General features: G+C 37.6%; 1 protein-coding gene across 3 annotated transcripts in view; it reads right to left on the bottom strand.

The window, feature by feature from the left end:
- Nucleotides 1-24,981, bottom strand: part of Arid2 (AT-rich interaction domain 2) — a 133,022-nt gene that overhangs the window by 94,230 nt on the left and 13,811 nt on the right. The window contains exon 2 of one of the 3 annotated variants that reach the window (XM_035440840.1): nucleotides 19,000-19,108. The exons of the other annotated variants lie outside the window; for them this stretch is intronic. Within the exon in view, the coding sequence (XP_035296731.1) occupies nucleotides 19,000-19,031 (32 nt within the window). The 5' untranslated portion in view covers nucleotides 19,032-19,108. The remainder of the gene's footprint in view (nucleotides 1-18,999; nucleotides 19,109-24,981) is intronic. 3 annotated transcript variants of the gene reach the window in all.

Genomic DNA, 24,981 nt, shown 5'->3' with positions numbered 1-24,981 from the left:
GGATGTTTGTTATCATTTAAGGGTTGTTGGTTAAGAGTTGTTATTGGTCAATCAGGAAAAAAGCCAAACGAGTTAAATCCAAAGATCTCTTTCTAATGGAAAAAAAGGTGGAATGATAGCAAAAAGGGTAGATAATTGAATCTACTTCAATACAAAAAACAACTATTAATCTTGAAATATTTTACATTGGTATGGATTCCAGTTTATTGATACAAATTTAAAGTTATTTTTGCTATACTATATGTATTTTTATACCTTTGTTTGCAGTATTGTGTTTATGCAACTCATTTAAAAATGTAATATATAATTTAAAAATACGGGTTAGTAGTCAGTCATCTATAATAATCAAACTTGTGGTCATATTAGGTATGTTTTCAAGGTTAAACCGATATATTTAGGTAGATAGATGGTCTTCAAACACTTCAAAGACCTTTGGGATATGGCATTTGTGGTAATTATAATAACCTAAGGCTTTTCATCACAGTGAGACATGTGTACTTCTGATAGCACCAATCTACTTCAAAACAGTATAATGCACATCAAAGAACCTCTATAAGGAATTTGCTTTATGGCAACAGCTAGCCATATGGGCAAAGAAACTGCCCTTTCATCAATTGCTGACAGTATACTATCCAAACTGGAGCAACAGAACCCAAAAGAAAGCAACTGCCAAACTTTGCCAAGACAAGGTAGGACAGTCTCTCAAAATTCCCTGCTTCACAAAACTGTCTGATATACTTGGCCTGTAGGCGAAAGTTAAATGCCCCAACGTTGCACAAGAACTTTAGGTGACTGGTCAAGGCTGCCAGATGACTCTATCATTAGGCAACTTTATACCCTTCAGGAGGCTTTGATAGACTTAAAGACTAAATAATTAGATTTAAAGTTTTCCTTATTTATGATAAAAGGTAAATTGGGTATAAAACTTTAGACTCACAAAGGTAAGACAGATAAATATTTTCTCTAAATTTGCCAAATACGAATGGAGGTTGATATCGTAACTATAATTCTTACTTGCTACCTGTTTTTGCTGTATATAATTTTACTACGTTAAAGTTAAAACTTTTCTTTTCAATTACACAAAAAAGGGAAAATGCTGTGGAACAATCTCTGTACACTGTAAATATGTTATCACTCTCACTGGTTAATAAAGAGCCGACTGGGTCTATAGCTGAGTATTGGTGGAGTTTTCTTGTCCCGAAGCTGCTCTTAATAAACACACTAAGTCTTATATTAATTATACATGTTCCAACCAATAGCTCAAACTTATTGCTAACTAGTTCTTACATTTTAAGTTAACTCATATACCTTATTTATGCTTTGCCACATTCAGGTACCTTTATAAGCATGGCACCTTCAACTCCTGCTCCATCTGCATCTGTGGCAACTCCAGATGCTACCCTTCTTCCTCTCAGCATTCTCCTAGTCTGTTCAGCTATTGACCTGTCAGCTTCTTCTTCTTCTTCTTTTTTTTTTTTTTTTTTTTTTTTTGGTTTTTCGAGACAGAGTTTCTCTGTGTAGCTTTGGAGCCTATCCTGGCACTTGCTCTGGAGACCAGGTTGGCCTCGAACTCACAGAGATCTGCCTGCCTCTGCCTCCCGAGTGCTGGAATTAAAGGCGTGCGCCAACACCTGGCCAATCACAGTGACATATATTCACACAGTGTAAAGGAATACTCCACAGTAGCTGGGCAGGAGTAGATTGGGCAAGAGAGCCAGACTAGGAGGACACTGGGGAAAAAGAAGGGCAGAGTCTCACAGAGGAAGCAGGACATGTACAAAATGAGGTAACAAGCCATGAGCCACTTGGCAGCAAGTAAAGGATTGGAAATGCGTTAATTTAGAATGTAAGAACTAGTTAGAAACAAGTCTAGGCTATTGGCTAAGCATTTATAATTAATAAGTCTCTGTATGAATATTTGGGAACTGGCTGGTGGGACAGAAAAGTCCGCCTACATAAAGGCTTAGCTTTATTGAGATAAATAAAAGTACATCTGATGTACTTTTCTTATAAATTTACATATAAATTTTTACATAGTATGTATACCAGACAGGTACCTGTCCTATAACAAGTCCTTCTACAGAAGTACCATGACTTAAGCATTAATGCATTAGAAATACACAGAAGATATACTGAAATATTGAAAAATTTATAATTAAAGTAAAAATATAAAAATATGGGACAAAGGTATCTGTACTATTACGATTCTGTCAGCCAAGTTTTTTTTTGTTACCCTACACTCACAACTTAATCTATAATTAGTACATTGTAGTAAATCCTGGGTTACATGTTAATAGGTGCTTGTATATGTAAGTGCACATATGTGCATATATGTATGTGAATATGCAAGCATCTATATGATGAGATTAAAAAGGTAGATTATTGAATCTACTTTTAAAAAACAACTACTAGTTGTAAGGATTCAGGCATTATGCTGGCCTGTCTCTGTCACCTGGCAGAATGCACTCAGGCAGTACCCTGGTCAGCCCAGGGTTCCACGACTATGTAGTCTGCAAACAGGTGCAAAGGACCCCTTTAAAAGACAGACCCCCCTCCTACTTACTCTCTCTTTTCCAGCTCTCTTTCCACTCTCTTCTCTTTTCTGGTCTCTTCCCTGAGGTTCCCCTGGGGCAGACAGGACTTTTCCTGTCTTCCTCTTCTCTTCTGTCCTGTCTCTGTGTCTCTTTACTTCTTTTCTCTTTCCTTCCCCCTCCTTCCCCTTTTTAATAAAACTTCTCACTTAAGCTCTATCTGCCTGGTGTGTTTATACCCTGCCTCAGTCACCCTCACTTGCCATGGAACCTGCCAATTCCCCCACACGAGGTCCCCTCAAGCTTTATCAAAACACTAGTTTTAGGTATTTTATATTTGATTGGACTTTTAGATTGATACAAATTTGAGATTAATTTGTTAAAACATACTGTACATGTGTTTCTAATATAGTTCAAGGTATTGTACCTATACAGCTCATTTATCAATGTAATACAAATTCTAGTTATTGAAAGTTATTATTACCAACTATACAATAAGGAGATGTAGGTGAGTAATTAGTTACCTATTACAATCAAACTTGTAATCACATTAGGTATGTTTTCAAAGACAGAGATATATTTTAGAAAGATAGGTTGTCTTCAAGGACTTCAGAGATCTCCAGAATATGGCATTTAAAATGTTTTAATAATGTAAGTATTTTTTATAACAATGAGACATGTCTGCTCCTGGCACCACTAATATACGTAAGAGAAGATGCTGGGGATTGAAAAAACTCACATGGAGTTTACTTTCTTTGTGGCAAAAGTAAGCCACTAGACAAGAAAGTGCCCTTGCCTCAACTGCTATCCAAAATGAACAAACAGGACACCAAAGAGAGTGACTGCAAAACCTTGCCAAGACAAGGTGGGATAGCCCTTCAGAAAATCCTACTTCACAGAAAAGTCTGTCAGAGATGCTAGGCCAAAGGGCGAAGATGGATGCTCCAATATTGTAGAGGAACCCAGGCAGCCAGCTGTTTTTGTCATTTCTCATTTTTTTTGGAAGTTGCTTGCTCACACTTCCTGTTTATTTAGTTAATATTATTTCCTTCTTGGGTTTATGAAGGAGTTGAAGACTAGATCGTATAGTGCGGAGGCATAGATGATGATTCATGGGACTAGGCTCAAATATAGGTTCAATATAATTTATTTCAGGGAGAAGTCACTTACACAAGAAGCAGATGGCCACCGCAGGTTCCTGCTCTAAGGATCCTCAATGGTTGCTCCCTGTGACTCAATCCGACGAAAGACCAGACCCCAGACCTAAAACCCACTCTCCAATCATGTCCACACCTATGATCATGCTAAAATGAGCATGGTTGGCACTACAGGTACAGGTGGGGTGAACATCTCACTACAGTAAAGTTATAGTTTTCATTGTTTATCAGACTCAGATAAGAAACTCACTAAAGATGTGTAAAGTGTAAATGGTTTAAAAGACATTAAAAAATATTTCGATAATGTAAATTAGAATGGAAAGTAAATTAGGCACAAGACTTTGGACTCACCAATTTAGGATAGATAATAGTTTCTCTGAATTATCAAATGCATATGGACTAGACATTGTTGATGAACTTGTTATTGTACTTATTGTATATCATTTTTCTTATGTTAGTTGTAGCCCTTTTCTTTTTGTATTAGACAAAAAAGGGGAATTCTAGTGATATTTATGATATATTAAAGCTTGACTGAGGATTCAGAAAAGCAAAGTCAACCTCCAGCTATAGAGATCAGGCAGTGGTGATACATACACAAACCTTTAATCCTAGGACTCAGGATTAAGAGATAGATCCAAGAGTCCAAGGCCACCCAGATCTACACAAGAGTGAATCAGTCTAAAAGAGAATTATAGCTCACACCTTTAATTCCAACATTAAGGAAGCATATAAGGTCTCAGAGAGGCATTCATTCTCCAGTAACCCTGAGGCTTGGTGAGAGAACTAGTGGAGACAGGATCAGCCCTTTGAGTCTGAGGTAGAGGTAAGAAGCTGATGGCCAACTGCTTTGCTTTTCTGATCATCATCTTGAAGTCTGAACCCCAATAGCAGTTTCTGAGTCTATTATTTATTCATGTTACATCTGTATCTATTTCTGGCACATGAACTATATAATTCATAAGCACTCCCCAAAGGTTCACATACTAAAGGCTTGGTATGCAGTCTGTGGCACCATAAGGAGGTAGTTGAAACTTTAAGCTGTCAGCCTTGGGCTGGAGAGATGGCTCAACAGTTAAGAGCACTGAGTTGAATTCCCAGCACCCACAACCGTGTATAATGAGATCAGGGCTGCAGGCAGACATGCAGGCAGAACACTATGTAAGAGAGAAAAAGGAAGGGAGGGAGGGAGGAAGGAGGGGAGGGAAGAAGAGAGGGAGTCAGCCTTAGTGGAAAGTCTTATACTGTATATACCTTTCTTCCTGTGATAATATGATGCCTATGTAAAGAAAGAAAGGGAAGTGAACATGAAACAACATTGTGACATAACATTAGGATACTGGGTAAGGGTTACTTGAATATAGTAGGCACAGCAATATCAGGACAGTTATCTGATAACTGACATGGCTTCTAAGAAACTACCAGGTATGCATTGTACACACTATGAATGAAGCCAGACAAAGAAATAATTCCTGTCTCAAGTGAGACAGGTACAGAACAGCATAAGATTCATCATGTTACTGAGAATGACCCACAATATAAAACATACATGGCATATTTTCTGGATTTTCCATTTTATCATTTAAGATCAAACTGCAGAATGGGAAACCATGAAGGAGGCAGTCCTGAACCTTTAAAAGGTAGAGCGCTGAGAGTTCCTATGTTGGAAACCATCATTTAAGAAACAGACTTTCATTTGCATTTTAATAGTCTTCTGTCTGATAATGACACTCCTTAGTTTTGCCATAGTCTTTCAGGGTTTTTTTTTTTTTTTTTTTTTTTAATACCAAATCATCAAGATGGTTTCATCTATGGAATTAATATCAAAATAATGAGCTAAAATAAGGGAAATATATACAAGACTATACTTTCCTACTGTAGAAAAATAGAAGCTTCATATTTTATCAAGTTTTAGGAGTAGCCATTCCAGCACCAAAACTGTAGAGTGCTACTTTGAGATTACACTCTTTTAAGACTATGATTTTTTGTCCCCAGTTTTTACAATAGACAAACTTCTAATTTAGCTATCATGTTCCTTATCTAGTAAATGAACGTTAAAGAGGTTTTATTAAGAGTTGTAAAATGGCTGGTGGGATGAGTCAGTGAGTAAAGGCACTTGCAAGCCTAAAGACCCACAGGTTATACTCTGACCTCCAGATGAGTCCCCATCTCTGAAAGTAAACAAAATTTAAAATTTTTTAATTAAAAAAAAAAGAATTTAAAAACAAACACAAAGTGACCATTTTCTTTTTGCTTTTCCTCTCCTCTCTCTTCCTGCCCTCACCGTGAAGGGCTAGCATTGCAGGCATGTGCTACCCAGGCCTGGGTTATGAGGCATTGAACCCAGGACTTTGTGCATAACTATCAGATGAGCCATATCCCCAGCCTCAAACTGACAATCTTATTAAGTTACAATCTAATATATACTGTTAGGTCTAGAGATAATGTTTAAAGAATGATCTATTTTAAACTGTAATATATTACAAACAAAATTTTTAGTATTGACAATATTTGATAGTATAAAGTACAAGGTGCTTTTTTTCTAAATTTTCTTGTGTTACAATACTGATACAGAGTGCTAACAAGGAAAACACTCAGATGCCTCACAGGCCTCCAGGCAGCAAATAAGTGCTTCATGGTGATACACATTAACAATCATGAAGAGAATTATGTTCTCTGAATCAATAATATCCCCAACTAGGAATCTAGAAGGAAAAAAATCATGAAATAAAAACTTACAGATTTATACCAAAATTCATGATATTAAAGCACATGGTGATTTATATGCTTGACAGCAAAAAATGGCATAAATTATTAAATTAGTTTCAAAAAGGTAGTTAAAGATATGGGAAAGTTCTTGAGTGTGTAAGAAAAATCCAAGTAATTCCTATTTTAAAACATGTACTTTGGAAAATGTATAGGGGATGGAGAACATACCATATACATTAAATATGATTATTTCTGAATGAGGGAGTCATGTATGATTTGTAGTTACTTCAGACTTTCCCAGGTTCTCTATAACTAACACATATCAGCTCTATTATGAAAGGGGGAAAAAAAACATTGCTCCCAAAGGGTTAAATCCATGTGATCAGATAAAATATTATTTGAGAGTCAGTGCTGAAGTATGAATTATGCAAATAGCTATTTATCAAAACTTTCAAATAATTCAAATGAAAGCGTATTACATAGAAACCTGAAAAGACTAAATTTTCTCACTTTGATGAATATACTGAGCAATAAACTACATACACTATACATAACTTCAGAGTAATTACTGTCAATCAGATGCTACAGGGCATTATTATTACCATCCCTCCAATCATCCAACAAACATATGCTACTATATAGCCCTAGTGGACACCAAATTTATGCATATCCTTTTTTAAAAAGTTTTTACATAGAATGGGTTCTCTACGAAGAGTGATGGGATAAAATGAGGAGGGGGAATTAACAACACACTCGGCCATCCATCAGTCCTCATCTATAAATCATCCTCCTTAAAGGGGATAAAGTCTGAAGTTTTAATCACTACTACTAACAAATTACTAAATGAACTAGATTTTTAAAATCTTACTTGTTAAGTATAAAACCTCATTATGACAAATTAATATGTAAGCTAACATTTTGTATATTAGTCCATTGAAATGAATAAGACATGTAAACACTGGAATTGAAAGAACATTTAGGATCAGACTCAAAAGTTTAGTAGAATATAATTTGAATACAAAAGTACTGTAACTCACAGACAGAAATATTTTAATAGTAATATGCTACTTATATATTAAGAAGCAAGTTTTGGAATATATAGATACTAGCACTGTAATATTAACATTTTGACAGGAATCAAACCATTATAGAGACATTAGTCAGAGCGTTAATACTCATTACACTACATTACAAAACAAACCCTCAAATAGACTAGTAACACTACAATAGGCATCCAAATTGGAAATCCCACTTTATTACTATGTAAATCAGTTATCTTTAGTGATCTACAACATGAATTTTTAAGAGTATCATTTGATACTTTGTCTTTATATGATTATAGGATTTTAGCATACCCTTTGTGTGTGTATGAGAGAGAGTGTGTGTGTGCATGTGTGTGCACACACGAGCATACTCACTTGTGAACTGCACTCCATACCTTATTAATCCCACAAATCAAGTCCCTTTCTGGAAAACAGCTTCAAACTCTGGGAAGCATCTGAATCCCTTGGCTGACCAGTCTGCTCAGCCCTAACTCCAGACCACAACTGAAGCCTGTGTTTTTAACAAACTCCAAGAAAATGCTAAAATGTTAATTCTGCTGGCAGAGTGACAGCAATTTTTAAAAAGGCAGCTATAGAATCAAGAACTACAGAGGAGCTATACTGGGGGTGGGGAGTGGGGAATTAGATTAGAAACAAAACATATTTACATATTCAAATATTTGTAAACAAATCCTCTTGTCTACAAAAATATTAATTAAATAGTTGGAAGTAAATTCAGAGAAAGATGGTAGCACTACATTTTTACTAATTTATTGCCTAACAATATTGGCTAGCAGCATCCTTTTAAAGGTTGCTTGTCTGCTAGTAGCCATTAAAGTGGTCACCCAAATCAGAAAAGGATCCTGAGTAAGCTAAATTCCCAGCCTCCTATATTTTCTGTTCTTTATTCTATTGGATCTTCAGGAAGAGACTGGAGACTAGCTATAACCTTCAAAGTCTCACCCCCAGCGACCTACTCATTTCAGACAGTCCCCACCGACTTATGATTTTACCACTTCCCAAACAGTGCCGACAGTCAAGGCCCAAGCATCTAACACCACAGCCAATGGTGGGGCATTTCATACTCAAACCAAAAGGAAAAACTCTGATACAGGAAAAGTATGCATTAATCTCAGATGAACTGAGTAACTAAATAGCCAACAGTAGCCCACAACTCTTACAAACCAATGAAGTGAAACTGTCTTACCGGACAATCATTACTGGACATTGAAGACACAGAAAATGGCAGCTCTTAATGATCCCAATAGTTAAGTCAATTACATTCCTACCATAAAAGGTTTTCAAAATATACTGTACCCTAAGGAGTAAGTTCTACAAAATACAAAAGAGAATGAACCATTACAGACAAACTGGTTTCTTCTCACTAATGTAGCTCAACCTGGCCTCAAGCTTATATACAGTTACACACTCTGCTGCTGGGCTTGAAAGAAATGTAATCATCATTACAGGTGCTAAATGTAGAAGTAAGGATTTTGGATCCTGAAAAGGTGAAAGACCAGCACCATCTGCTGGCTATTGGAGCCTCCTGAAAAATGTACTCAAAGATGCCATTGCTATCACTGCTGGTTCTCAGAATTGAGCTCAGTAACACTGCAGAAAAGGTAACATGGGGTATGCAAAGGGAGCCACACTGCACACAATGCTTGTCATCTATAGGGAGAATGAATGTAGGGATTCTAGCTATATGCCCTTTTATAGGCTGCATTCTCATGCAGAGAACTGATCAGAGAGCAGCTGCAACAGCCTGATGATCCCAGCACTAAAAATCAAAGTAAGACGAAGAAACAGCCACAGGTGGGCTAACTGCCCATTAGAGGTAGGCTGAAATACAGCTTTGTGTATGGGTATTTTTTACTCTATAAATGTATTGCCACCCAGAATTAAGAGATGAGGAAGGCAAACACACACAAGGACAAATATGCAAACATGAATACACAAAGTAAAGAAGCAGTACAGGGAAATAATTTTTGTAAATCCTAACAGCTTTATAGAAACAAAAGAAAAATAAGGAGCATGAAGAAAGAATGAGTAGTTAAGATGGGAAGAGAAAGAAACAAAAGAAAGAAAAATGGAAGAAAGTGGCTATAAATGTATATAAGCTACCCATACATGTGTGTATGTTTATAGTCATAAAAATAACTTATGATTTGAATCACAGAATGGACAGAGATGAAGAACAGTCTGGTAGAGTGTAAGATTGAATTCACAAATGTTTCAAGGTAAATTAGTGAGATATTAAAAATACAAAAACAAGTGAATTCAAGGCCAGCCTGGAATACAAGAAACCCCTCTCCAAAACCAACCAGCAACAAATAAAGGACTGAGGAGATGGTTGCACAGATAAAGTGTTTACTGCCTAGGTATAAGGATCTGAGGTCAGACCTCCTGAACCCACATGAACACCTAGAGAAGCCACATGTACCTATGACCCAGCTGTTAAGGGTGGAGACAGGATGATCCTGGTCCAGTCCCAAGGACTCTCTGGCAAAACTGTCAGCTCCAGGTTCAGTGAGAGGCCCTGTCTTAAAGGATAATGTAGAAAAGCAATTGTGGAATATATCTAGATAACAATGTCTATCGTCTACATATGCCAATGCCTTGGCAGGCAAGCATTTGTGAATACGAAAATGTATTCATGAATATAACACACAAAAAGAGACAAGAGACAGGGAGAGAAAGCAAATTAAGGTAATATGGAGAAAGTTACATATGCTGATATCTACTCAATAACAATTTTATATAAAAGAAAGGGATGGATTATGAAGTAGAAATAAAAACATATTACAATTCCACAGAAGTCAGATATGAAATCAGAAGTTGAAATAGCTTAAAGTACCAAGAAAAAAAGTCCATACATAAACATAGTAGAGTAAAATTTAAGCTTTTTAATGACAACAAAATTTAAAAGCTCCAAGCAAGAGAAGAAAGAACATCCACAAAAAACAAGCTCAAATTACTGTCAAATATATCAAGAGTAATAACAGAGCAACAAGAGGACATGAGATCTTATCCTTGAAGTATTACAATGGAAAAATATGCTTATAACTTCACATCATAATAAATACATTAAATATGAACTGTACATACTAGGAATACGGTATCTTAAAAGTTCACCACATAACGATCCTCTTCCAAAGGACTGAAGAATGTGTACAATACTGAAAAATAAAAAAAGTTCCTTTTGTGTTTAATCAGAACTTCTATAAAAAATGACCACATAAAAGGCCACAAAAAAATAGCTAGTGATAACTAGTAATCCCAGAACCTGGACATAGAAATCCTCATGTTTTGAAGAGGACCACATTTTTCCAGGAACCTAGGATAATAATTGACAAGTGAGGCCTCATAAAACCAAAAGGCTTCTTCAAGCTAAGGAAACAACCAATCAGGGAAAGAAGTCCACAGAATGGAATATATATATATGTATATGCATATGTATATGCATATCTGACAGAGGATTAATATCCAGAGTATATAAAGAATTCAAAAAACAAAACAACAACTCATGCAAAAAACTGAGCTTGGGATCTGAACAGAATTCTCAAAATAAATTAAAAAATGTCTAATAAATAACAACAACAAAAAAGAAGCTCATTGTCCCTAGTAATTAGGGAAATCAAAACAAAACAACTCTGAGATCTAACCTTACCACAGCAACATGGCCAAGATTAACAAAACAACTGACAACAGATACTGGAGGGGATAGGATATGGCAAAAAGGAGCCCTTACACTGTTGGTGGTATTGCAAACTTGTGCAGTCACTCTGGAAATCAATGTGAAAACCTTCAATAGCTAAAAATCTACCATATGATCCAGCTGTACCTACCACTGCTTGGCATATGTCCAAGGGATTCATTCCACAGATACTTGCTCACCCATACTCGCTGTCACTCTATTCACAATGGCTAGGAAATGGAAATTATCTAAAAGTCAATCATTCAACTGATGAATGGATGGATAATGAAAATGTGATACATATACACAATACTGTTCAGATGTAGAGAAAAATGAAATCTGCAGGTAAACTGATGGAACTAGAAAAGACATATTGAGTGAGGTAATCCAGTCCCAGAAAGACAAATATCATATGTTCTCTATTATCTGCTATACCTAGCTATATTTTCAGATAATCACAGAAACCAGATAAGTTAAAAAGGGACTATAGGGGGAAGCAACAGAGGAGGTAAATGGGAAAAACTTGGATGGGGTGGATTAATTAGGGAGGGGTGGCACACAAAAACATAAAGAGGTGGGTAAAGTATCAGGAGACTGAAAATGTCATAAGGAATCATATTATGTCTACACATACACATACACACACACTTTAAGTGAAAATTTTCTTACCTGACCTGACAAGGCTTTCCCCATGGACAACATACAAAAACAACAGACATTAGAGGCCCCTGTTCCGCTGATGGTCAGGGTTGTCCAAGAGACTCCCAAAACATTATAGGCCATTGCTGTTGCCCTTTGTAGTCTCAGAGAGGTTGAGGTTAAGTCCCTATTGCTGAAGACATTAATGTTCTTTGGATACAGGATCCTGGAGGATCCAATCTGGATCTGAACTGTAAGCCTCCTGCCTGTGGTCTAGCTTTCACGGTACCAGAGATGCCATGCAAACTTCCAAGGGAGGGAAGCAACGAATAGTCCTGCATAGCTATAATGTCTATGAATGGCACGATCTCCCTAAGTATGCAAATGACAGCATGTATATCGTAGAGTTATCAGCCCTTGAATAGACTCAAGGCCCACTAAACAAGAGGATCTTAGGGTATCAGCCCCTGAATAGACTAAAGGCCACTGAGCAAGAGGGAACTCATACTTGGTATTGGAAACCTGGCAACTAACCAGGCTAGTGAGGTCACCGATCTTGGAGGAGAACCTACAACCACCTCTTTACTAAACCAGCATAATTCCTATGGCATTTAAATATTTATAAACTTAGACCCAAAGATGAGTGTAGCACTTGTCCTCCATCAAAGAAACATCTCTGCAATAGACAGGACCATTACAGAAAACCACAACTAATCAAAATGCAGAGGACAATGGGGTGCCCAGCCTGTCCATCAGGCACTGAAACATAGAGGAAGAAGGGGCAAGAAAGAGTACAAGAAAATACAGGGAGATTGCTTTGAGACTGTGTCTCTTAGAAATGTCAGAGAAGCTACATCCATGAAGTCTAAACAACATGGCTGCCTAAACAAGACCTGAACAAGGATGACACTAGTAGACATGCTAGCACGAAGCGGGAGCTCTCACAGAGCCACCTCTAGACAAGGACTACAGGCAAACTATGGAGTTCTGAGAGCAAGGGAAAGTCTTCCCCAGGGAATAGCAGCCTAACTAGTTATCCAATACCAAGCAGTCAGGCCTAAAATCACACACATACAAGAAACATTACATGGACTATGTTGGTTGTATTCATGTATTTAGGAATACATATCTAACAACAATTAAAGAAAAAGGATCATGAATTTGAGAGCAATGTAAGGGGAGGGGATATGGGAGGGGCTAGAGAGAGGAAAGGGAAGGGGGAAATGACATGATTATATTTTAATCTGAAAAAATAAGTCATTTTTAAAAGATGTTTAAATTGTTTTATATTAAATTTAAGTGCCTTGGGTACAATTTAATATAAAAATTATGACACTGTACATTTACAAGTCAACTCCTGCATTCAAGGCTCAGGGATTATTGTGGAAAGAGTGGAAACATAAAAGCCAGAGGAACAGAGTTCGCTGTGACACTTTGTCTCCTAGAAATGTCAGAAGCTACATTCATAAAGTTTCACCAACGTGACTGTCCAAATGTGAGGTGGCCAGAAGGACAGCAACAGAAATGCTAACATGAAGTGGGGAGCCCAGGAGGTCTCAACCCTATACAAAGAACTACAGGCAACGAAGGAATGCTGAGAATGAGAGACACAGTCTTCCCCAGGGAAGAGTACACAAGTAGGTTATTCAATAACAAATTGTCAGCCCTGAAAACATACATACAACTAACATTATACAGATTGAGCCAGTTGTATTTATGTATTTAGGAACACACACACACACACACACACACACACACACACACACACACGAAAAAAAAAAAGAAAGAAGCCATGAATTTAAAAGCAAGCAAGGAGAGGGTAGATGGCAGGGGTTTGAGGAAGAAAAGGAAGGAGAAAATGGTGTAATCACATTATAATCAGAAAAAAATAATTTAAAAATTATGATTCTAGTTTTTTATGTTTGCCTATATAAATATGGGATCTATAAAATTCATGTATATAGTCTAAGAGATAGATATACTATTACTTTAAAGTTAGAGATAAGCTGTCTTTAAGCCATGTGTTTTAATGTTTGTAATAGTGATCCACGTGTCCTACTACAGTTTAGAATAAGCTCCCTTATAGGGCATCAGAAGGAAGAAGTCAGGATTTAATGACATAGCCTCCATCGTCATTCTTCCATATTAAAACCTAAAACAGATCCAATTATTTATGCTATTCTCAAAAAAGGAATATGTGACAATGTACACTTCTGGTTTATTTAGATTCCTGAGGGACAACTTTACACATCTTGCTAAACACAGATCTTCATGAGGAATTGCTCAGTGGCAACTAACTTGGGCTTTTGTAATCTTTACAGTCATTTAAAGGGGATATTGGGAAAACATAAGAGAGCAAGGATAGAGGGCAGGAGGGACTAGAGAAGTAACAGGCAACAGAAGCAACCACCATTTCATGGGTTTAGGAATAATGAGAGCGAATTGAACCATGTTTGTAATTTACACTCATATGACAAAAGCAGGAGGATTTTGCATTGAAGTGTTGAACCCTAATCCTACCCACTGGAGATCAAGGTTCCTAAATGCTTTAAGAGACACCTCTCAAGTCACCCTGTTTTGACTAGACAGGAACAAGATGTGCCGGCTTTGCACTCCTGCTTTCATCAATCAACCAGTAACAATCTGCTCTTTTTTGCTAGTCAAACTCTGACCAATCATGCTTTCCATGCACTCCCAAACTGGAAAAGCTATGGGCTTTTCCATGCATCTCAGTAGGCCAAGCATTTTGTCAAGACTATCCCAGTTATGTTCATTTTTACCTACCAAGTGTGTCTGCTGACAAAGCATTTCCTATGCACAGTAATCCTTGAGAGGGGATTAATTCTGAGGGCTGGTGAGGCCAGGAATGAGAAGAAATGGGATAATGTCTACTCATTCGTGGATGATCTCAAGGCACACTGTAAGCACACTCTTATCAAGGGAGGGTGCACAAAAGAATCATGTTTAACTCATATAACAACATGTCCAAATGCCAACAGAACACAAAACACTATTTTCTACAGTCCACAAATTTTACAGTCTGAAGACTGACCAGAAGATCTCTGTGAAGACAATCAACCTAGTCAGCTATCGAAAATGGTGCAATGAAAGAGGAAATGCTACTTCAGGAGAAGTTTAAACATCTTTTTCTTATAATGATTCAATGAAAACAATGGATTGAGTTTTTCTCCATTCAAAATGTAGCTTGTTGGGGAGCACAGAGCTACAATTACCACCGATAGCATCCATACAGGCTTGTTACCATGACAGTCTACAGACCTGAAAATCCAGATGCTTGAGTCCCTTATATAAAATTGCACGTTATTTTCATACAACCTAGGCACACACCCCCATACACTTTAACTCACCTCTAGACTACTTAACAGATGAATCCTATATAAACTCTTTATTATTTTAGTGTATTCTGGTGTGTTAAAAGACATATTTAAAACAACAACAACAACAAAAAAAAACAAACAAACAAAAGTGGTGGGTGGTAGTGATGCACATCTTTCATCCCAGCACTTGGGAGGCAGAGGCAGGTGGATCTCTGTGAGTTTGAGGTCAGCCTGGCCTACAGAGAGAAACCCTGTCCCAGAAAAAAATAAAAAACAAAACAAAAAAAACAACCAAACAAAAAACCCCACAAAACTGTACAACTACCAAATATGTGCATCCGTTGTCAGGCCATTTTCTCCTGAGTATATGCAATTATTCCTAATGAGTCTCTCATGTAGTTTTAGACTATAGATGGAAGGACTATTAAATCATCTACAATGAAGTGCTGAATTCTTCAGCTTGTTTTTTAAGTGAACTCACCTATAAAAGCTCCTTCCAATACAAACACAGATGAGAGTTTACCTATAACCCAAACCTATACACAATTAATAAAAGGCACGAAAAAGTGGTTTTATTAAATTTCTTAGGAGATAGAAGATTTTACTAACTGACTCTTTTGTAAGCTGATATTCCAATGTCAACGTGTTTGTGACGAGGACACTATTAGACACTAAAGTTACTTCCTGAATGTGACATCCCACCTATTAATTTTTAGTAAGTGGTAGTTTACATTTATTTTAATATTTAGTGAAATTATATTCCATTCTTATTAAACCAAGCAGATTTATATGCTATTACTATTTTCTGCTACCTTAAATCTACCACACAAAAGAATGTAAGATTAGTGTTTCAAAACATAATTTTCCTTCAGATATTGTTTTGCTAAAGAACAAAAAAACAGCAGCATAATATCAAGCTTCACACCTACACAGTATTATACATATGTGTGCACATGTGTATTATACACAAGTGTGAATGGGTGGATATAGTTAAATACTTTGACTTGGTTTTCAAAAGAAAGAAAATCTTTCACCATCTGGTACCAATCTTTAGGCCTAGTCTTAGAGTCCACAAGACACATGTTCAAGGCTTATAGCTGGGTTCATTTTATAGTTGAAACATAGTGTGCACACCCTTTCTTTCCTTATATCTAAAGCAAATTTCCTAGCCACCCCTTTTCCTTTCCTTTCTGGATCCAAGTAGGCTTTCAACACCAAGCTGAGCTGAAGGCCTCATCCATATGCTACCTCTTACTCTGAAACTAAAGTGATTTCCATTTTTTAAAAATCTGAATGACTTTTCAAGCATCCATATGTTGTCTCCATTAGACACACGTCAAGTAACTCCTATAGTAATAAGTACTGTACAAATATCAGCGGCAACAAACACACATCAACCAGAGGGCTCACCATGTAAGGAAAGGCTGCTAATTAGCAGCAGAGTCTCTCTCTGTAGTAGAGGTATAGAACGGAGAAAAGAATCACTTCAAGCTGCTGGGAGACATGAGGCTTTATACAAAAGACAACATTGAGTTGGAAAGATGGGTTAGGCACACCTTAGGCACAGAAGGCAGGGAACACAGCACATGCAAAGGCAGTGGGAAGACACAAACTTGGTATGTCTGGAGAACTATTAACAAACAGATCATCATGGCTAGAGCACAGATCACCAACCAACTCTAGCCATATTGGCCTCTGTCTCCATTTGCTCTTTATTGCTGTGATGAAACACTAATAACCAAAACCAATTTAGGGAGGAACCGGTTTATTAAATCTTACTGGTTAGAGTCCATCGTCAATGGAAGCCAGGGCAGAAACTCAGGCAGGAACCTGGAGACAGGGGCTGATGTAGAGACCGTGGATGAACACTGCTTACTGGCTTGCTCCTCAAGGCTTGCTTCCTGCTTTCTTACACAACTCAGGACTCCCCTGCCTAGGGATGGCACTGCCCACAGTGGGCTTCATCCTCCCACAGGAATCATTAATCAAGAAAAAGCCCTATGACCAGGCAGTGGTGGTGCACACCTTTAATCCCAAAACTTGGGAGGGAGAGACAGGTGGATCTCTGTGAGTTCAAGGCCAGCCCCATCTACAGAGCCAGTTCCAAGACAGTGGTGGTGCACACCTTTAATCCCAAAACTTGGGAGGGAGAGACAGGTGGATCTCTGTGAGTTCAAGGCCAGCCCCATCTACAGAGCCAGTTCCAAGACAGGATCCAAAGCTACAGAAAAACCCTGTCTCGAACCACCCCCTCCCCCGCCCCCCCCAAAAAATCTGATGGAGTCAATTCTTCTATGAAGAATTCTTCCCAGGTAAGCCAAGTTTGTGTAAAGTTGACAAAACTGACCACCACAGCGCCCATAATTTTTCCTAGAATACAACAGGCATGCCTCTTGCTGTCTAGTCACTCCTAATCCAGTATATACCTGGATTGTTCATCTTTTCTGAATTCAAATGTCACCCCTTGGTAAGGCTTTATCTATTTAAAGATGTAACTCTAGAATCCAAAGACTACTTCCCTTTCTGTGTTTTATTTTCCTCTTTGTCCTATTATTTCACATCTGCTTTATTTTGTTGTTTTTACTTTGATCGTTACACTAATTCCAAAGAGTATTCTCCATTTTCATCACTGATTCATATTCAGTGGGTAGAACGGTACCCAGTCTAGAACAAAAACCATAAACTGGCTCTTTGTCTCCTCAAGTAAAATCTTAAGTTTCTGTACAGTAAGATTTGTGCTTTTTCTATCAATCATTCATTCTGTGACTAAATAAAGAGCTATATTCTGCATGGCAGTTATAAGTTTGGTCCCTGGAAGCAGACCATCCCACTGTTTTGTATTTTTGTGCTATTTCAAAAACTATAGAACCTTTTTTAAACCTTAGTTTCCTACTACAAGATGATAATAGGCATTGATCTTGTATGACAGCATTAAGAATTAAAACAATGCAGACAAGCACATTACTACCATCCAGGAAAACAGCAAATGTTAGATACCACAGCGATGGCAAGGAACACAAGTGTTAGATATTACTGCAATGGCAAGGAACACTCACTCTAATTCACAAACTGCTTGCACCAAAGTTATCACATCATTTCTAGTATCCACTTCTTCTGAAAGTAGTTATTTTCAGGAAAATCCTGGATCTGCATATGCTGGCTTAATACAGTCAGCATTGCTGTATGTCAACTCCTTTCTACATAAAATTATATTTTCATGCTGTTAACTTATAAACCGAAGCAAGGAGAGATTAATGTACATAGTTTTACTTAAATATTTTTTGAAGGCTAGGAATGTAGCTGAGTTTAGGTGGGGTTCAAGCCCTATTCCCACCTAAACTAGGCAAGGCAATACTCCCACTCTCAGAGGTGCTCTAGAGGAAGCAGAGGAAGATTAAATGTGCACAGTCATTCTTGGCTACAAAGAGTTCGAGGCTAGCCTGACTACATGAGATCCTGCCCCACCCTCTTAAGGAAAGAAAACAAATTAAGTGATAATTACACAAAAGCCATATTTATCACAGATGTTAAGTTATATTCTTTGCTAAAACTGAGTCTTGGTGTCTGTTTCATAAAACCTCATAAGAAAGGTTTATCTTAGTCAGATCACTATATAAAATGTTATATTTCTAATTCTGTATTAAATAGTTTTAAATTCTCTCAGACTATACCTAATTAGACACAGCAGTTGTTGAGAGTGCCACCATGAGGACTTACATGAGTCCCCAAGAAACTGGCCAGTCACAGGATAGTCTTACAGAGTCTTATAGTCTTACTTACTATGTATCAGGAAGTAACTGGGGGCTTTAAATACATAAATACTTTTATTTGTAAGACTTACGTAGAAAAACAAAACAGGACTGGTATCAAGCTGAACATCAACCCTACCTTGACAATGGTACTTGAAGGCACTGTGGCATTCATCTGTAACCCCAGTGCTTGGGAGGCAGGAGGGCCCGGAGTTCCGATCAATTTTTAAAGAGCTTTCTTCAGTGATCTAGAAAATAGGATAGGTCCTATCTTGTAGAGTAACTGTGGAACTCCATTAAGATAAACAGAAGTCAACTGTTCTGCAGCACACCAATTTTACTGAAAAAGATGCAGTAAAATATTTGAAAACTACTGAAGTCATAAGCCCATAACTACCCAACCATCTTCATATTGTGTTACTCCTTTCAAACCAATTTTTATAAAAGTATAATCACATGTGCTTGGCAACAAAAGCCATGCATGTTCAGGCACAAGCGCATGCATATGGTTTGGGTATGTAAGTGTGTAAATGCAGGCGTACACATTTAGCATGAACACAAATCAGAAGACAACCTCAGGTGTGGGTTTTCTACCTGGAGACCAGCTCTGCTGTTTTCCCTTGCTTATGTTTCTCCTGTTGTACTTCCAAGTTCCCTGTAGGGCACTGGGATTACGGATATTCATGCAACACATCTGGATTTTCCCTGGGTGCTGGGATCTCAGGACCTCATGCCTGTAGCCACATACTGAGCCATCTCCCATATTCTAAAACACTATCATAAAAGCCAGACAGCAAGGAGTTAAACACTAGACCTACTTCGGTGTGACCTTGTACAATGTTTTTAAATGCCTTTGTCCTGTTTCTGAACTTACAACATAATAGTAACTTTATGTCAATGTGGGATATGAAGGAGAATGCATTCATGTAAACCACTCAGGACAGAGCTTTACACGAGGCAAACTGAATGTGTTAGATAAAATACAGAGCTCAAGGTCTTAAGAAAACTTTCTTACATTGACCTTTTAAAATAAACCTCCCTACATCCCTTTGTTTTGCTATACTATAATGCCTCATCATTAAAAGGAAAAACTAATAAAGAATTGGTGGCCAGTTTTTATCAACTATCTAAGTTTTTCTAACAAAACATTTTAAGTAACTGATTATCTAGTAAGACTTTCCTTGTGTTGAAGGCTCCATTATCCCCATCTGTGTAATACATACAATCCTTTAGGCAGAAGAAAGCTACTAAAATGATCTATCAACCCCAAATGGTTACCAAACCAATACCTATACCTCACAGATATCTCAATCCATGAGATCATCTTAACATCAACATAAAGGCCACGTTTCTATAATGAAGACCTCTCCTACAATCTCCTTCCAGCATTTCTTTAAAAAAAAAAAAAAAAAAAAAAAAAAAAGGACTGACTAGTGAAAACCAGGCAGTTCTGAACTGTCTTCTTGTCCCTCTCCCACCCCCATCACTCAGTGGTAAGAATATAAGCAGTTAACTTCATGCAGGTATACCAGGAGAAACAGCTTACTTCTATCACACAGCCTGGACTGAGCCGTCTTCTTAAAGTTCATTCCACAACTAAGGCTGATGGTACCATGAACTAGTAGATTTGGTAGACACACTCAGCTACAGTTATCTACATACTTCTTGCTTCCATCTTTAGTATACTGAACTTTCAAGCTCTTTAAGCTATTCTACTAAGGCTGCTTTAAAATATTAAATATGTATACAACATCTAATATCCATTCCAATATAGCCCTTCAAACTTTTTAAGACTTGGCAAATTCCTACACCTTTGGTTATAATGAATTGATCAAGAGATTACCAAGTGATTTATTTGTTCTAAGATAAAGAGAACCACATCCTGCACGCACATATACTTAGGGCATGCCACAGGGTTTATGAAGAGGATAAAAAAGTATCCAAGCAGCTCTCAGGTCAGCAATACTTTTGAATAACCAAATTAGGTCTAATGATAAGGGTCAAATATACAAAGTAAACAGTAACAATTATTTCTGTGATGCTGAACCAAACAGATGTACTAATCTAGAACCGATGGGATACATTTTCTCTTCTGGTCTATGAGGTAGATACATACAGTAAAACCCTTAAAATTCAAAATTACCCTTGACTTTTAAAATATGTCATACAATGATTTAATCTGTCCTAATTTGTACATCAAGTATGGCAATAGCCAATAAAGAGAAGAGCAGTAGAGTTTGTTTTGTTTCTTCCATACTGGATATCAAAAACCTGGTGCATGCCAGGCAAGTGTCTACCAAATGAGTTATAGTCCCAGCCCTGGAGACTTTTTGTTTAAATTTTTTATTTTTATTTTATGTGGGGATTTTGGTTTTTGCCTATTGAGAAGAGGGCCTCAGATTATCTGAAACTGGAGTTACAAGTGGTTTTAAGTCCCTCTGTGGGTTCTGGGAACTGAACCCAGATCATCTGGAAAAGCAGATAATGCTCTTAATCACTAAACTATCTCCTTGAAGACTTTTTAGTGCGTAGACAGAATAGGAAAAATTTCTCCAACATTACTGTTTAATACTGTAGATGATTTTTATTTACACATTAAAGTCCCAGTACATGAACAATTCAAATATAGGCTGTAAATCGGGATTTAATAAATGTAATATGCATCAACTCCTCACTTTAAAGATAATATCAGCCAGGCAGTAGTGGCACATGCCTTTAATCCAAGCACTTGGGAGGCAGATCTCTGAGTTGGAGGGCAGACTGATGTATAGAGAGTGTCAAGACAGCCAGGGCTACACAGAGAAACTCTGTCCCAAGTGCGCCCCCCCCAAGAAGATAATAATGAAATGACTACAGATTTGTGTATCTGCACATAAGAATGTGGGGTGTGCCCTCATGTGTGTGTGTTTAGGCCAGAGGTTGGTGTCAGGTATCTACCTCTGTTACTCTTATTTTTTGAGACAAGATCTCTCACTAAATCTGGAGCTCAGCACTTTTTGCTAGACAGACTAGGCAACAACCCCCTGAGATATGCCTGTCTCTACAACTTCTCAACCCCCACAGGCCATACTAACATACTTGGCTTTAGACCCCCACAGGCCATACTAACATACTTGGCTTTAAGACAGGCTTTGAGGATCCAAACCCAGGTCCTCATGCCGACACTGCAAGTACTTTATCCACTGAGCCAGCTCCCCAATCCCAGCTTAAAAGTAAAACCAAATTCTAGGAAATAAAAATATATACAACATAACACGAAATCTGACTTATTAACCTAGTACTATTGCTCATTCAATAAACATATTTATGAATATTTTCATATGTCACAAGATTATTACATTAGGATTGCATCAAGAATACACAGCAGGAGATATCTCAGTGATGAAATGCTCAGCATAGCAAAGCAAAGCCAGAATCAGGGCAAGGAAAAACCTGCTACCTCCCTATTACTTAAGCTATATTGGCCAAATCAATTAGAGAAAAAGTTGAAAAGTAAAATATGTACTTTCAAAAGACATGCTAGTAGAAAATTCTAGAAAGAATACTACCAATGAGAAAACTAAGCTACTAAAACTTGTTGTGGGGTATTTGTTCACACGGACATTCTTGAGACTGCCAATAAAGTTTACTTTAAATCAGAGGGTGGAGTTAGTGACTAGCTGACCAGAATTAGACATGGAGGTTTGAGAAACACAGGAAGTAGTAAGAAGGGGTTTAGAAAGATCCATGGCCCTTTTGGATGGAGGAAGAGAGGTCACTGGTTGCTTCTGTGCAGCTTCTCTGATCAATCAGGTTTTTACCCCATGTCTAACTCCCAAGTTTTATTTAATAGAATATAATTAAATGCCTCAAAAACTGGCCCACACAGAACAACAACAAAAGTGCCACCTAAAGGCCGTTTAAGAAATCATATAGAAAACTGTATCAACAGGAGCAGCACAAAAGATGATCTTAAGAAGGGCCTTTTCAGGACCTAGAATGAATACCCTTACAATTAACATGGAAGAGCAAACACAAAGAAACATCAAAGAAAACCATTAACATACAAGTCACTGAGCAACAGGAACAGCACCACCAAATACTAACATAGACTCTGAGGCTTCGACAGCTGAAGTACTGTCATCTTTCAGACTGGTGAAATGTAAAGGTTTAACAACATGGCAGGGCTGGAGGAAGAAGATACTTTCGTAAACTGCTAGTAAAATCTTTAAAAGTTCTCTACTCCTAAGAGAATCTGGCAATATTTACCAAAACTATATACCAACCTATTCTTCCCTCTACGGCCTCACTACCATCATTGACTCTGAAGACATCTCCACAACAGCTGGGTAGAAGGTTTGGCAAAAGATTGCATGGTCAGAAGACCACTCATCTCTGGTATCATTATCAGTGTTAGTTATCTAACAGCCTGAGCATCACTCTGTCAGGCCCTTGTTTAGTAGGCTAACACAGAGACACAAGGGAACACAACGCAGGTGTTAGAAAAGAAGGCAGCTCTATGCACGTGTGAGTCATTTTCAAGCTAGGTAGGGTTTCTACATTTAAAAGAGAATTAACACTACATGTATGTCCTTATTTTTTCAAAACGAACAAAGATAACCTGAAACTAAGGAAACTAATTACAAATAAAGCTTGAGAATAAAGTGGAAGATATATGAAGCCCTCAGAATTTTACTAAAATTGAACAGTGAAGATGGGAGGCAAGCACAAAAAGTAAATAAGAGGGGAAACAGGAGTTGTGTGAATAGTTCAAACAAGTAGTGAACACCTAAAAAATTCCAATCACTGTAACTTTTTTTGTTTGTTTGTTTTTGTTTTTTCGAGACAGGGTTTCTCTGTGTAGCTTTGGAGCCTATCCTGGCACTCGCTCTGGAGATCAGGCTGGCCTTGAATTCACAGAGATCCACCTGCCTCTGCCTCCCGAGTACTGGGATTAAAGGCATGCGACACCAACGCCTGGCCCCACTGTAACTTTTTTAAATGAAATAGGGGTCTCAATCTGTTGCCAGGCCAGTTCAAATTAAAAGGCTTAAATGGTCCAAAGAGCTCATCCTCCTCATTAACTGGGCCTATAAGCATATGCTACCATACCCAGTTTCACTGTGAATGTTTTAACCTAATACTTCAATAACATATCTTGAATAAAAGCAGAATGTGTTATTAATATTTTTTTTAAAAAGCCAGTAGTTCTACCTGATAGATTTGTTTTTGTGGTATAAATGGTCTAGTAGGAGATAATTATGTGGTAGCAAATAAGTTCCCACTGCAGGTAGAGAAATATGTATGTATATATAAATATGTATGTGTCTGTCTGTATGAATGTTTCCCCTGAAAAGGCCTGGAAGAAAAAACAATCTAATAGTTATGAACACACACATCACACAGTTTTTATACACTACTATACACTAGGAATCTCTAAGGGTAAAATGGATGATTGTAGAGCTCAGAAACAAACAAAGTTGAACCTCGTTGATGATGTTTTGTCAGAAAGCAAAGAAAAGTTAAAAAAAAAAAATGTGGACACATGAAAAAAGCCAAGGAATCAGCTTGAAAGGGCTCCCACTGGCTAAATCTAAGCAGCAAATGTCCCTTTATGAAATAAAAAATCTCAAAGATAAATAAAATGAAACTACTTCTGATACTCACCGACTTATTTAGCCACCAGCTTATAGATGCAGATGGGATGACTGAATCAGAAAGTGAGTGTATACATGTATCTTAGCAGTAACTCAAGGCAGAACCACTAACAGTCATTAAACTTACTGGGTAGAAGTGTGACGGTCAGTAAGGTGCTTCCATGGTCTCAAAATATGTCCCACAGGTTCCTTCATTACAAAAGACAAAATACAGTACAAAAACCAGGACACCTTAACCAAAATTAACTTTAGCAATAAAGTCTCCAAGTGACATCTAATGCCTCCTGACCAAATTGCCTAACCTGAATCTGATCCTGAACTCAGACAGGCCAACTGTAGAGCACATTCAGTCTACACTTTGGTTGCAGTTGTTATTTAGGGTTATTCACTTATTTAAAGCAGGGCCTCACAATACTCCCTAGGCTGACCTGAAATGTACTGCGTCTATGTAGCCAAGACAGGTCTTGAAATTGTACAGCAGGGTT

This window comes from Cricetulus griseus, chromosome 2 (genome assembly GCF_003668045.3).
Source record: "Cricetulus griseus strain 17A/GY chromosome 2, alternate assembly CriGri-PICRH-1.0, whole genome shotgun sequence".
In the NCBI taxonomy this organism is placed as follows: domain Eukaryota; kingdom Metazoa; phylum Chordata; class Mammalia; order Rodentia; family Cricetidae; genus Cricetulus; species Cricetulus griseus.
The sequence above is the reverse complement of the archived record's forward strand: the minus strand, read 5'-3'. Positions and strand labels throughout refer to the sequence as shown.